The sequence below is a fragment of the Carcharhinus amblyrhynchos genome, chromosome 3 (genome assembly GCF_965287045.1).
Source record: "Carcharhinus amblyrhynchos chromosome 3, sCarAmb.v2.hapA, whole genome shotgun sequence".
Lineage (NCBI taxonomy): Eukaryota > Metazoa > Chordata > Chondrichthyes > Carcharhiniformes > Carcharhinidae > Carcharhinus > Carcharhinus amblyrhynchos.
Genome location: NC_137326.1, coordinates 50,260,468 through 50,273,516, shown reverse-complemented (window position 1 = coordinate 50,273,516; position 13,049 = coordinate 50,260,468). Strand labels below are relative to the sequence as shown.

The 13,049-nt window shown below is 41.1% G+C and overlaps 1 protein-coding gene across 7 annotated transcripts in view; it reads right to left on the bottom strand.

Moving 5' to 3' along the window:
- The window catches only part of LOC145339411 (protein bassoon-like), a 553,674-nt gene that overhangs the window by 496,955 nt on the left and 43,670 nt on the right, over nucleotides 1-13,049 (bottom strand). For 5 of the 7 annotated variants that reach the window (XM_080183882.1, XM_080183865.1, XM_080183891.1 and 2 more), the window contains exon 1: nucleotides 11,315-11,476. The exons of the other annotated variants lie outside the window; for them this stretch is intronic. In XM_080183882.1, the coding sequence (XP_080040008.1) occupies nucleotides 11,315-11,454 (140 nt within the window). In that variant the 5' untranslated portion in view covers nucleotides 11,455-11,476. Of the gene's footprint in view, nucleotides 1-11,314; nucleotides 11,477-13,049 lie in introns of those variants that run through there. 7 annotated transcript variants of the gene reach the window in all.

Sequence of the window (13,049 nt, the reverse complement as noted above, 5' to 3'; positions counted from 1 at the left end):
TCAACTATGAGAGCATTAGAATAATAAAATTATCTTAATGGCACAGACATGGTTGATGGCTAAGTAACATAATAGCTTTACTTCTGCTTTGCCCTCAGTTTAAATATTAATGAAAGATTTGGGCTTGGTTTGATTTCCACATTGATGACCGAGAGTGTAGATGAGGTTTGATGATTGATTTCAAAATATATTTACTAATGGAGTAAAAGTCAGTGTTCTGCTTTTTCCTCAAACTTTGGATTATCCAAAAATGACTTCCTAATTAAATTTCAACTCATTAAGTTTCTATTTTTAAACAAAAAGAACAGAAATCACAAGCGCATGAAAACTACAAATATGCAACAGTTAAAAAGACAAATGACTTGGAAGACCAATCCCAGGAAAAAAATGAGCAGAAAAGAACGTGTGAACCAAATTCTCCATTTCAGATGTGCATTTCCTTTCCAATTAATCTCCAATTTAGATCCCTTCTCTTTGCTAGATCTCCATGTGTCTAGTTCTGAGAGATTGAGAAGGCATTGGAGAGAGTGCAAAGATGAATGAAAATAATTCCAGGATGAGGAGCTTCACTTATAAAGATAGATTTGAATGGTTCTCCTTGAACAAGCTGTTGAGGGAAAATTTGATAAAGGTATTCAAAACTATGAGGAGTTTGGACAGAGTATATAAGGCAGTTTCCAACTGTGAAAGGATCAAAAGTGAGAGGGTATAGATTTGGATTGATTGACAAAGAAGCAAAAAAAAATTAATGCAGCAAAAGTTAAGGTCTGGAATGCACAGACTAAAAGCTGATGGAGAAAGATTCAATAGAGGATATGCAAAAAAGGATTACACTTATGTTAATAGGGAGAAAGTGCAGGATTTCTGGGAGAAGGTGGGCGAGTTGCACTAAAGTGCTGGTGCAGATACAATGGGCCAAATGGCTTCAAGTTATACCAATACTGTGATTCTACATAGTGGTAGAAGGAATCCTAGGAAAACAATAGTTGCTGTTTGACAAAGGGATCAGGAAAGCTTAGCTAAAATGTAAAGAATTAGCTGATGCATTTTAGGAACATATAATTTTAGAACATATGAAAAGATTAAAAAAGGTGTGTGGCGTCTGTGATGTCTAACAGATTATTGAATACGAAATTTTTCCCATTTTGAACAATCCTCAATCTTCCAAACTTTCATGCCAAAAAAAATGAAAAATAATTTATTCTCCTATTTTCCAACTAACCAATGAGCTCTGCTTCTTAAGTATCCAGCTGACTGCTTCCATTTTCAAACATTCAAATCACATGAAACAAGCAATCTGATGAAATTAATTCTAAACATGCAGGTTTCCTCTCGGCGTAAATGGTGATTCCAGCACAAATACTGGCTATGTTTAAATATCTGCAAAATTAATTTTGACTTTTTTTGTAGTTTAGTAAATATTTTGTTTTTAAATGTATACATCCCCCCTTTCTCAACAATGGCAAAGCCCATCAAGTGAATGCCAAAACAAAGCTGAAGTGTTTGCAGCTATCTTCACTGTTGCAATCAAATGGCGCTCACTCATCAACAACATGCTCAACTGCATGGGAGCGTAAAGTGATTCACCTTGGTAGGAAGAGCAAGGAGTGGCAATTTATAACACTTAGTAAGGAATCAAGAGTGTGATTCTAAAGAAGGTGCAGGAACTCAAGGGCCTGGGGATTCACGTACACAAATCACTGAAGGCAGCCAGGTAGGTTGAGGATTTGAATATACTAGTGAAGAAAGATGTCTTGCTGCAATTATATAGAGCATTGGTGAGGCCACACCTGAGTAGTGTGTGTAGTTTTGGTCTCTTACGGAAGAAGGACATTCTTGCTATACAGTCCAGCTAATGTTCACCAGACTGATTTCTGGAATGGCAAGACCGACATATGAAGAGTCATATAGGTTTCTAAGCTTCATAAATAGGGTTACATAGAGTTCAAAAACAAGGAAGTTATGTTAAACTCTATATTAGTTTGACCGCAACTAAAGTTTTCCATCCAGTTCTGGGCACCACACCAAGTGGGGTTGAAAGCATTAGGAGGGTGCTGAAAAGATCCGTGAGAATGATTCCAGACGTGAGGAACTTAACTTGTGTAGATAGATGGATACACTAGGGCTATTCTCCTCAAAGAGAAAGTTGAGGGGAGATTTGATAAAGGTATTCAAAATCAAAAGATGTGGGACAGAGCAGATGGGAAAAAGCTGTTCCCAACAGCTGAAATATCAAGAACCTGAGATACCAATTTAAGCCAATTAGCTAAAGAAGCAAAGTTTTTTTAAACAGCAGTGCATCTGCATCAGGTCGTTGCAGTTCAAGGCAGTGGCTCACCGTCACACACTCAAGGACAATTAGGGGTGGGCAATAAATTCTGACCTTGACAGTAATGGCCAAATTTCATGAAAGGAAAAAACATGGCCAACTGTGGTTCGGATCTGAAACGCACAGCCTCAGATGCAGATTCAATTATAGCTTTCCAAAGAGAATTGGATGAATATCTGAAAAATAAGAATTTGCAGGGCTACAGGATTGGCACTAGAATTGCTCCTGAAGACAGCCTGTTCAGCCACAAAGGACTGACTGGCTTCCTGTGTTGTAACCATACTCTGCTGCTATGATTCTCAGAGCCTGAGTGACATTGAAAGTCAAGGAGAACTGTGGGGAAACTTCTCTATTGCAAAGTCACATCTCTCACAAAAGAAAGCTGGTCGTGGATTTTAGCCACAAACAACAATCTGTCTTGGTTTCCCCCCATGCTGATATTATAGTTACGAAAGCTCACCAATGCCTCTAATTTCTCAGAAGACTAAGGAAATTTGGCACGTCATCTACTACTCTCACCACCTTTTACAGATGCATCATAGAAAGCATTCTTTCTCCTTCTATCACAGCTTGGTTTGGGTCCTGCTTTGTCAAAGACCGCAAGGAAGGGTCGTGAATGTAGCCCAATCCATCAGTCAAACCAGCCTCCCACCCATTGTCACTGTCTACATTTCCCACTACCTCAGAAAAACAGCCAGCATAATTAAGGGCCCCATGCATCCCTGATGTACTCTCTTTCACCTTCATCCGTCAGGAAAAAAAAGACACAAAAGTCTGAGGTCATGTATCAACTGACTCAAGAACAGCTTCTTCCCTGCTTCTGTCAAACTTCGGAATGGACCTACCTCACATTAAGTTGATTTTTCTCTAAACTCTAGCTATGACTACATTCTGCACTCTCTCCTTTCCTTCTCTATGTACTGTATGCTTCGTCTGTTTGTTCCATGCTATACAATACTTTTCCATGTATGCTAATACATGCGACAACAATAAATCAAATCAATTATCTCAGTCCCAGAACATTACTGCAGGAGTTCCCGGGAATGATGTCCTAGGCCCAAGTACATTCACCTGCTTCATCAATGAATCTTCTTCCATTACAAAGCAAGTGATGAATCTTGAATTGTGATTAATGCAATATGCGCTCAAAATCTTTTGTGGATTATGTTGATGTAAATTTACGAGATATAGGAGCAGAATTAGGCCACATGGGGAGGAAATTTACCCATGATAAAATCTTAATCTAGTGAAAACTCCAAGCTGTAGTTTTCGTATACATCTTCTCAAGTAAGCATATAACATCTAAGGAAATGCAAAATTATTAAAATTCTTCATTTTTGTAGTCTCAAACTATTTTTAAAATTCATTTTCCAGGTGTGGGCATTACTGGCAAGGTCAATATTTATTGGTCAACTTGAATTGCTACAATTTATGGAGTAACAGCACATTCACAACGTTTTGACCAAGTCCAAGACACTAATGTCCTCTGCTTAGAATATACTTAGTTCCTTTACTTGCCACCCTTAGTGCTTCAACAATGTGGTAATCAACATCAGATGTATGAGGATGGGAATCAGCAGGAAATTTGCTTGCCCACACCAGACTTGAAGCCTCGAGACTTCATGGGATCAGAAATCAATGCTTACAACTCTTAGGGCCATTCTCATCCAATTGTACAGCTCCCCTCCAGCATCCATGTCTGTTCTGCTTGTCGGGTGTTAGCTGATGGGAATGATTCTGTGAACATGACTCTGTCTAGCTGTTTAGTCTTTAAGGTAGCTCTCCCAAACTTGGCATCAGTCCCCAAATGATAATGATGAGGACAGTACAGAGTCTATTGGATTGTGTCTACCTTTGTCATTGTCAATAGTACCATAGACCATCTATGAATCCACTACTGGCCAAGCTGGTTGAGTCCTGGAAGACATAGCTGCAAGGCTGGATCTGCAGTAAGTACCAAGTGAGAAGCATTCTTGACCTCATCCTCAGCAAACTGCAGATGCATTGGTGTTTCACAGTATTGGTAACAGTGGCCATCACACAGTCCTTATGGAAGCTCAGACTCTTCTTTACATGGAGGAGAACATTGTCTGAATTGAAATAGATTTTGAACAGACCTAGCAACTCATACCTAAAAGCAAGTTGCCAACCTGGTGCAGCTACAACTATCTGCATGCCAAACAGCATAAGCAAGTGACAGACAGAGCTAAGGCTATTCCACAATGGACAGAGCACTCAGATCTAAGCTCTGCAGTCCTACCACACCCAATGATGAATGATATTGGACCACTGAGACAGCTCCACAAATATCCCCTTCTTAATAAATGAGAAGTCCAGCATTTCAGTGTGAAAGATGAGGCTGAAGCATTTGCAACAATCTTCTGCCCGAATTATCAAATGGATGATCTAAAGTGCCAAGTAGGTGCGTCCAGAAGTTCCAACATCACAGATGCCAGTCTTCAGCCAATTCAATTCACTCACATGATACTAAAAACGACTAAGACACTGAATACTGCAAAAGCTATGGGCCAGGATGATATTCCAACAATACTACCAAAGACTTGTGCTCTAGAATGTACACCCCTGGCCAAGCTGTTCCAGTACAGCTATAATTCTGACATTTACCCAATTATGTGGAAAATTGCCCTATGTCCTGTACAGAAAAAGCAGAACAAATCTAATCTGGCCAATTAGTCTACTACTGACCAACAGTAAAGTGATTAAAGGAGTCATTAACAATACTATCAAGCAGCACTTGCATAGCAGTTGCCTGCTCACTGATGTTCAGTTTGGATTCAGCCAGAGCCACTCAGCTCTTGAATTTGATACAACCTTGGTATCAACGTGATTCAGAGTTGAACTCAAGAGATTAGGCAAGAGAGGCTACGTTCACATCAAGAAAACGTTAACTGAATATAGCATTAAGCAGCCTGAGCAAAACTGCAGTCAATGAGAATTGGAGGAAAATCTTCATTGGTTAGAGTTATACCTGGTACAAAAGCAAATGGATGTGATTGTTGGAAGTCAGTATCTCAGTTCCAGGATATCACCATTCAAGTCTCTCAGAGTAGTGTCCTAGGCCCAACCATCTTTCATTACTTCAATGGCCTTCCTTCCATCAAAGTCAGAAGCAGGGATGTTCGATGATGACTGCACAATATTAGGCACCATTCATAACACCTCACATGCTGAAGCATTCCATGTCCAAATACAGTAAGACCTGGACAGACAAGTAACAAGGAACATTCATGCCACAAAAGTACCAGGCAATGACTATCTCCAGCAAGCGAGCATCTAACCATTGCTCCCATGATATTCAGAATTACGGTCTCCAAATCACCCACTAACAACAGCTTGGGGGTTACAATTAACTAGAAACTAAACTGGACCTGCCACCCAAATACTATTGCCACATGAGTAGGTCAGAATCTCAGAATCCTGCAGCAAGTAACTCACCTCCTCGTTCTCCAAAGTCTGTCCACAATCTTTACGGCACAAATCATAAGCATAATGGAACACTGTCCCCTGGATGAGTGCAGCTCCAACAACACTGAAGAAGCTTGACACAAAGAACAAAGACAAACGTAGCATAGGAACAGGCCCTTAGACCCACCAAACCTGTGCCAATCATGATGCCCTAACTAGCCAAAATAAAATCTTCTGCCTTTAATAGGTCCATATCCCTCTATTCCCTCCCTATTCATGTACCATCCAGCTGCCTCCTTAACACCAGGCAACATCCTTGTTAACCTTCTTTGCACTCTCTTCAAAGCTTCCAAGTCCTTCTGGTAATGTGGCGACCAGAACTGCATGCAAGGCTCCAAATGTTGCAACATGATTTCCCAACTTCTGTACTCAATGCCCCAGCAGAAGGCAAGCATGCCATACGTCTTCTTAATCACCTTGGCCATCCGTGTTGCCACATTTAGGGGACTGTGGACCTGCACATCCAAATCCCTCTGTATGTTAATGTTCGTAAGGATTCTGACATTTACAGTATAATTCACACCTAAATTTGTCTGGATTAAACGCCATTTGCCATTTCTCTGCCCAAGTCTCCAAACTATCTATATCTTATTGTATCTTCTGACAATCCCCTGCACTATCAACAACTTCATCAATCTTCATGTCATCCACAAACTTACTGATTAGATCATCCATTTTTTCCTCCCAATCACTTACAAACAACAGAGGTTGCAGCACTGATCCCTGTGGAACACACTAGCTACACATCTCCATTCTGAAGAACACCATTTCACTGCTACTCTGTCTTCTATAATCTAGCCAGCCACCCTGAATCCCATTTAGGACAATGCAATCCACAATGGCACTCAATCCATGAACATTCACTCCTTCCACCACCAACACAAACTAGCAGTGTGTACCATCTACAAGATGCATTTACCCAGAATCCTTAGATTGCATCTTTCAAACCCATGACCATCTAGAAAGACAAAAGGCAGTAGATGCATGAGAACACCAACACCTGGCAATCCCTCTCCAAGCTACTCACCATCCCGACTTGGAAATATGTCAATGTTCCTTCACTGTCATTGGGCCAAAATCCTGCAACTTGCTCACTTACAGCACTGTGTGTGTACTACACCTCACAGACTGCAGCAGTTCAAAAGGTAGTGCACCACCATCTTCTCAAGGGTAATTAGGGACAGGCAATAAATGCAGATCTACCCAGCAAAGCCCATATCCCTTGAATGAATAATGAAAATGCAACTGCATTGGCATGGAACCACAGTTACATATCAGTCAGATCAGATAGGTATGGGCAATGTTGTTCCCCAATGAACACTGGTGAACCAAAATTAGTTTTTAAGCACATCAGCCAGCTTTATTGACAAGGTTACATCTGCCAGCGTTTTGCTGCAGATCTATTTTAATTTTTTTAATGAATTAAATTTGCAATGTCAGGATTAGAATTTATGTTGTGTAGATGTTTAGTCCAAGGCACTGGATTTCTACTAGCACTATAACCCAACGGTGTAGATCACTAACAACATTTCATTACTAACAACTCAACTAGTAGAGCATCATACTCATGTATGAAAAGAAGGAATCCAGAAAAGACTCAGCACAGCAAAAATCCCAATGTACCATGCTCATTCTGTTATTCTTCCAAACCTTACATTGGCAGGATAAAGCTAAACTGAGCCTATTTGGAAGAGTTATAACAGCTAAATGCATTTAGTGTCCGAAAGATTTCTTCAAATTCTTTCATGGTGTGCAGGTAAAGTCACTGGCAAAGCCAGCTTTATTGCACTTGAAAAGGTGGTGGTGAGCCACCTTGTTGAGAAACGCTGTTGAAAATGTTGCAAGAATTCTGAATGTTCAGTACATATTTAACTGTGTGATATATGTCATTTAAATTCCAAATACACAGTTATTGCAAAAGCATTTAATTTTAGACCAAAAAGGTTAATAGGGTTTAACAAGATAGTGGGTATTGTATTTTTTTGATATAAATTAGAAAACTTGCAAGTTCACTGCCTGCTTTTTGGTGCATGTAGTCACTTTATGGGGAGAAGCAACATAACTGTTTCAGTGTGCCTGAGCAGGAAAACAAAGGATAATACTTTGCTGTGATATGTACTCAATCAAATAACCTGCTGATACTAATGAAGAATGGTCACTTGGTTGAATTACCAGATGGATATTAGTGTTTGTAGAGCTGGCACCCAAGCACTGTATGTTAATACTTGAAGAGGCCCGAAAATTAAGAAAAATATAGAGCAATGCTTACAATTTTCCAACTTTTTTTTCAATAAAACTATCCTTCAAGTCTTTTCTTAAATCTAAGTTGTATATTTTAATTTCTCAATTACATTCTTAAAATGCACAGTCCATATTTTGACATTGTGCAGTGAAGTATAAATGCTGCCAAGTGGTAATGTGGTGGATAGCGTTTCAACATCTGCTGCAATCTATCTTCCCTTACACAGCACAAAGCAGAGAAATACTGCAAATCAAGAATTCTCTTTAAATTTGAATTCCATTCTTTAAAGAATGCAATTATAGAACAGACAGAATCCTCAATTTCTTCAGCACGTATTTCTGCTACACTTGCTCCTTCCTGAACACTGAATATACACATTTGCACAGCAAACTGAAGCAAATATTCCACAGTGATGCACGTCTTAAAAAGCAAAATAAATACACCAAAATCGAAAACCAAATTTTACCAAGAAATTGTACCAAATTCTGCATAAAGTATTTGAAAACTAAACTCATCATTTACTTAAGCTTTGTTTTCTTTATAAATGTTACTAAGACATCTTTACCAACAGATTCAGTTGTGCACCATTTGCAGTGTGTAAAGTTATTGAATCAGAATTGAATCAAGGGACCCAGTCAAGTATGGCTAGACTGTTATACAACATTAACCCTGTGATTACTGAGTTGACTCGATATTTCACATTCATTGGAAGGAACAACCCTGATGAGGATGGCACAGTAGCACAATGGTTAGTACTGCAAATTCTGACTGTGTGTGTGTGTGTGTGTGTGTGTGTGTGTGTGTGTGTGTGCGCGCGCGCGCGTGCGCACACTTTCCTCTGTTCGGTTTTCCTCCCACAGTCCAAATATGTGCAGGTTAGGTGGATTAACCATGATAAATTGTCCTTTAATGTCCCAAAATGTGTAGGTTACATGGATTAACCATGGAGAATGTGCGGGGTTATGGGGATAGGGCAGAGAAAAGGGCCTGGGTAATTATCTCAGCACATGTCAGGGAGAGTCAATACAGAACTGATGGCCCAAATGGCCTCCTTCTGCACTGTATGGATTCAATGATAATACATTACTCAAATGTCAGACACATCCTAGTTGTGGTCCTTGAGCAATACTGGTGTAGTAATAAGTCAAACGTTAAGTTATCGTTCATCAAAATTGTATATTAGCTGTTAAAAATTTAAAATTACACCAAAGATCACGAATTCTGAAAACTGGAGAAGCTACGTGATTGTAAGAAAATAGTGCTGAAATGGACAGCGCTCCCCCGAGTGCGAGGAGATTTAGCATGGTTTGGATCGATCACAGACGCGCATGTAGAAACTGAAAGCTCCCACCCAGCATCAACACACCTTAAACTCTCAAACCTACTGCCTCTGTACACCTATTCTCATGCAGGAGAGATGTTGTTGAAACAGATAGCACCGCTGATATACACACGTAGGTGCTTGACTGATTAAAACACACACACACACACGTGGTTCTGAAATAGACAGCTCCCAACAGCGAAGTGTTCCGCGTTTCAGCACCACACAGAGAAACAAAGTACCATTATAGAATAGTGTTGAAAGAGACAGCTCCTAATGCCGGCATGCGTTACTTGGGGATATAGCGCTAACAACCGTACCAAGCGATCAGCGTGTGGACGCATAAGGACTTCTGTAACATAATGATGCGGGTGTATTAAAGAAATAAAGCTTCAATTAATAATCATAGAACCCAATATGAATTGGTAATATATATACGGAAGGAATAATCCTAATTATCGAACGCTGCTGGCAAAGAACACCAACTTTTCTTCATATTTTAACCCTCAAGCGTTCTGCCTGGCTGCACTCAACCAAGCAATTATTTCCGATCACCCTCGTTTCAACTAAGCAACCCGACATGTTCAACACAGAAAGGGCTATCAGCGAAAATAAGCTTTGCCCAATTATTCATTCATCCACCCTCCGAATACAGTTGTTCCTTTCTCCTATAGGAACAGCAGTGGCCACAAACTGGTCTATTTGCAGTTGTTCCGAATTTCAGGACAAAACCCCATTATTCAGCAGAATATATAAAAAGGTTCAACGGTTGGTATCTGAATAAAAATGTGAATCCGAAGAAATTGCTGGAAGATCTACCGATATTGAGGAGTAGTAGCAAAAAATTAACTCAGCGTTCCCTCCGCTGTGCCGTGGTTCTGAAAGGACAGCTACTTCTAACGCCGATACTCCATGTTCAAGAACTATTCCATCGGTTTCATTGATGCATTGGTACTATGGAGTTCATCAAATCTACACTCTTGTGCTCGGAGGCTTTTATTACTCTATCATAAGTACGCAAAAGGTACGGAATAATCTTCAAACGATCGGATTTTCAGCCACGCTTAGTAGGTTAAGCATTAGCATCACATTTTGAAACATTTGAGTTTTGCCCCATCACTTTGAATTTTTTTTAAAGTTTATAATTTATGATAGATCATGATCCACCAGACTCAGATGAGAACACACACACACGTCTCGAGCACTTAATGTGACGACCAAGAACAAATCTCTCTTTCTTCCAAGGAACTGCAGAGTCGGTCTGCCCACCGTCTCACTACTGACTTGACCTCCTTCTCGGTCCCGTTTTCTAGTTGATTATTTGGGCACCTCTCCTTCCCCGTGCCCCTTTTGCTTGCTTCCTTGCTTGGCTGACAGCTTCCTGTTGCATTTCATTCAACTTACATGCGGTGCTACAATGTCCTCCCTCTCCGAAATCCGCTGGCATTATTTGTTTTTTTTTTAAATACATATTATAGGAGCCACCGATGCGATTTCTGCAGCTCGCTTTGCGAATTTACCTCCTGCCCGCTCAATCCCGCTGCCCTCCGTGGTTTATGGACAGTCGGGGTGTGTATATGCATCAACCTGGGTGCAAATCTCGCCTGCTATCCAGGCACAACCTTCATACATTGCATTTCAATTGGGAGACACAGTTTAAAGAGCAAACATCAGAATGTGCCACAAACCATTGCTTTACTCTAGTTTTTTTTAATCGGGTTGCATTTGGTGAGTGCAATTGCAAACCTGCCCTCTTGGATTCGGCTTCCTGCTGCTGCCAAGCTCAGCCGCCCTCCCCTCCCCTCCTCTCCTCGCTGCTGGCCCCCCGGGGGCCTGCTAGGGCAGTTTAGGTCACCATGGTGACCCCGGGGGCTGGACCGGGTGTGCTGGTCGCTCCAAGTGTTCCCCCATTCCGCCGGGCGCTCCGCTAACTAACCTGCCGGCTGCCGCCGCTGCTGCCCGTCCCCCAGCCGCTCCGTTCGGGGCCGGGGTCGCTTTAAGCGGCGGTGCCGCTGCTGCAGCCGGCGCCGAGATGGGCTCCAGCTCTCCGGTCTCTAAACTGTTCTCGTTGCCCATGTCGAGCCGAAGCTGCCGCTCAGCGAAGCTCCCCCTCCGCCATCAACACCATCTTCTCCTCCTCCCCTCCGAGGCCTCACTGCGCCTGCGCTGCTCGACCCCCGCCCTCCCCTCCAACAAATACGTCGATGAACGACACTGCGGCTGCGCGGCTTCTCACCCTCTCTCCTCCCCCAGCTCCCACGCGCGAGTAATAAGCATGCGCACAAACCAGCCGCCAGCAGCAGCCATTCGCCCACATTGTTCTTGTGAATGAATGGATTAGCATGGGTTGCGCACAATCCCTTTAATCTCCTGTGATAGCTACATACCTCCCACCAACCATAAATGAAATAAAATTCCAGAACACCTTGAATTCACCACCCCTTATACATCCGTTTATATTAACATAACATCTCTATGGCTTCAGCATCTCAAACATCACTGTGCCATGCAACATATTTACATGCAGCATTTCTGTATGTACTTATAAACCTCCACTCTCTTTCCAACCGAACGGCCCATGCAAGCGATGGCCCTGATTTTTTAAAAAACAAAGTACCATTCCTACTTTATTAATTTGCAACATCAGTAGCTATTCATTTCCAACTTTTTTTTCAATTTCTCTTCGAAAATAATTCTTGGTTAATGCTCTTGGAAGAAAAGTCTACACGGATCTGCACATCGGTTGAGAAAATATTAAATAGGACCTTTTAACGTTTTTAGTATATCTCAAAAAACTTTCACATCAAATCGTGTGGGAATTATTAGGCAAGCAGGGCAATCAATTTGTGCATAGTACGCAGAAAACGCAAATGAAATGAATTGTCAGTTAATCTGGTTTTGGATATGACAGAAATCAAATAACGCACTACTCTTGTGATGGTATTTGGATGCTCAGATATCGCACTGCTTTTGAATTGAGTGGCAGGCAGTGCTTCAGTTAGCACTCATTAGACCAGACTTCACTCTGACAACAATCATTAATTCAACATGCTTTCTGTAGCCTCTAACGAAAAAGCACAGCGCCCTCTAAAGCACCTGAATATCTCCTTTGCCCATCAGATTATGGAAAATTTAATGAGCCCAAATCAGGAAATTAGAATTTTTATGGCACAGCAATCAAATTTACATTAAAAGTTGTAAAGAAAACGTTTTAAATCTAAAAATATCCTCAACAATTAAAATCTGACAGAATGAGATTCCCCAATTACACAAGTTAATTTTCAATGCTGGTAATAATTGAGACTTATCACACCATTGAAGACATACAGGACAAACCTTAACATTTCATGACAAGTTCAGTCCATATCTATGCAAGTACAAGAACTCTACATTTGAATGATGAGTCAGAGAAAGAGAGAAATGCTGTTTCAAAAAATTATTTGTAGGAGCAGGGAATCTGTGACAGCAACTTCCAGATTTCTGCATGTAACTGCACGTGTGGTCACTAGGAGTTGATGAATAGCTTGTATATAAGTAAATAGAAATAAGAACATAAGAACATAAGAAATAGGAGCAGGAGTAGGCCATCTAGCCCTTCGAGCCTGCCCCGCCATTCAATAAGATCATGGCTGATCTGTTGTGGCTCAGTTCCACTTTCCCGCCCTCTCCCC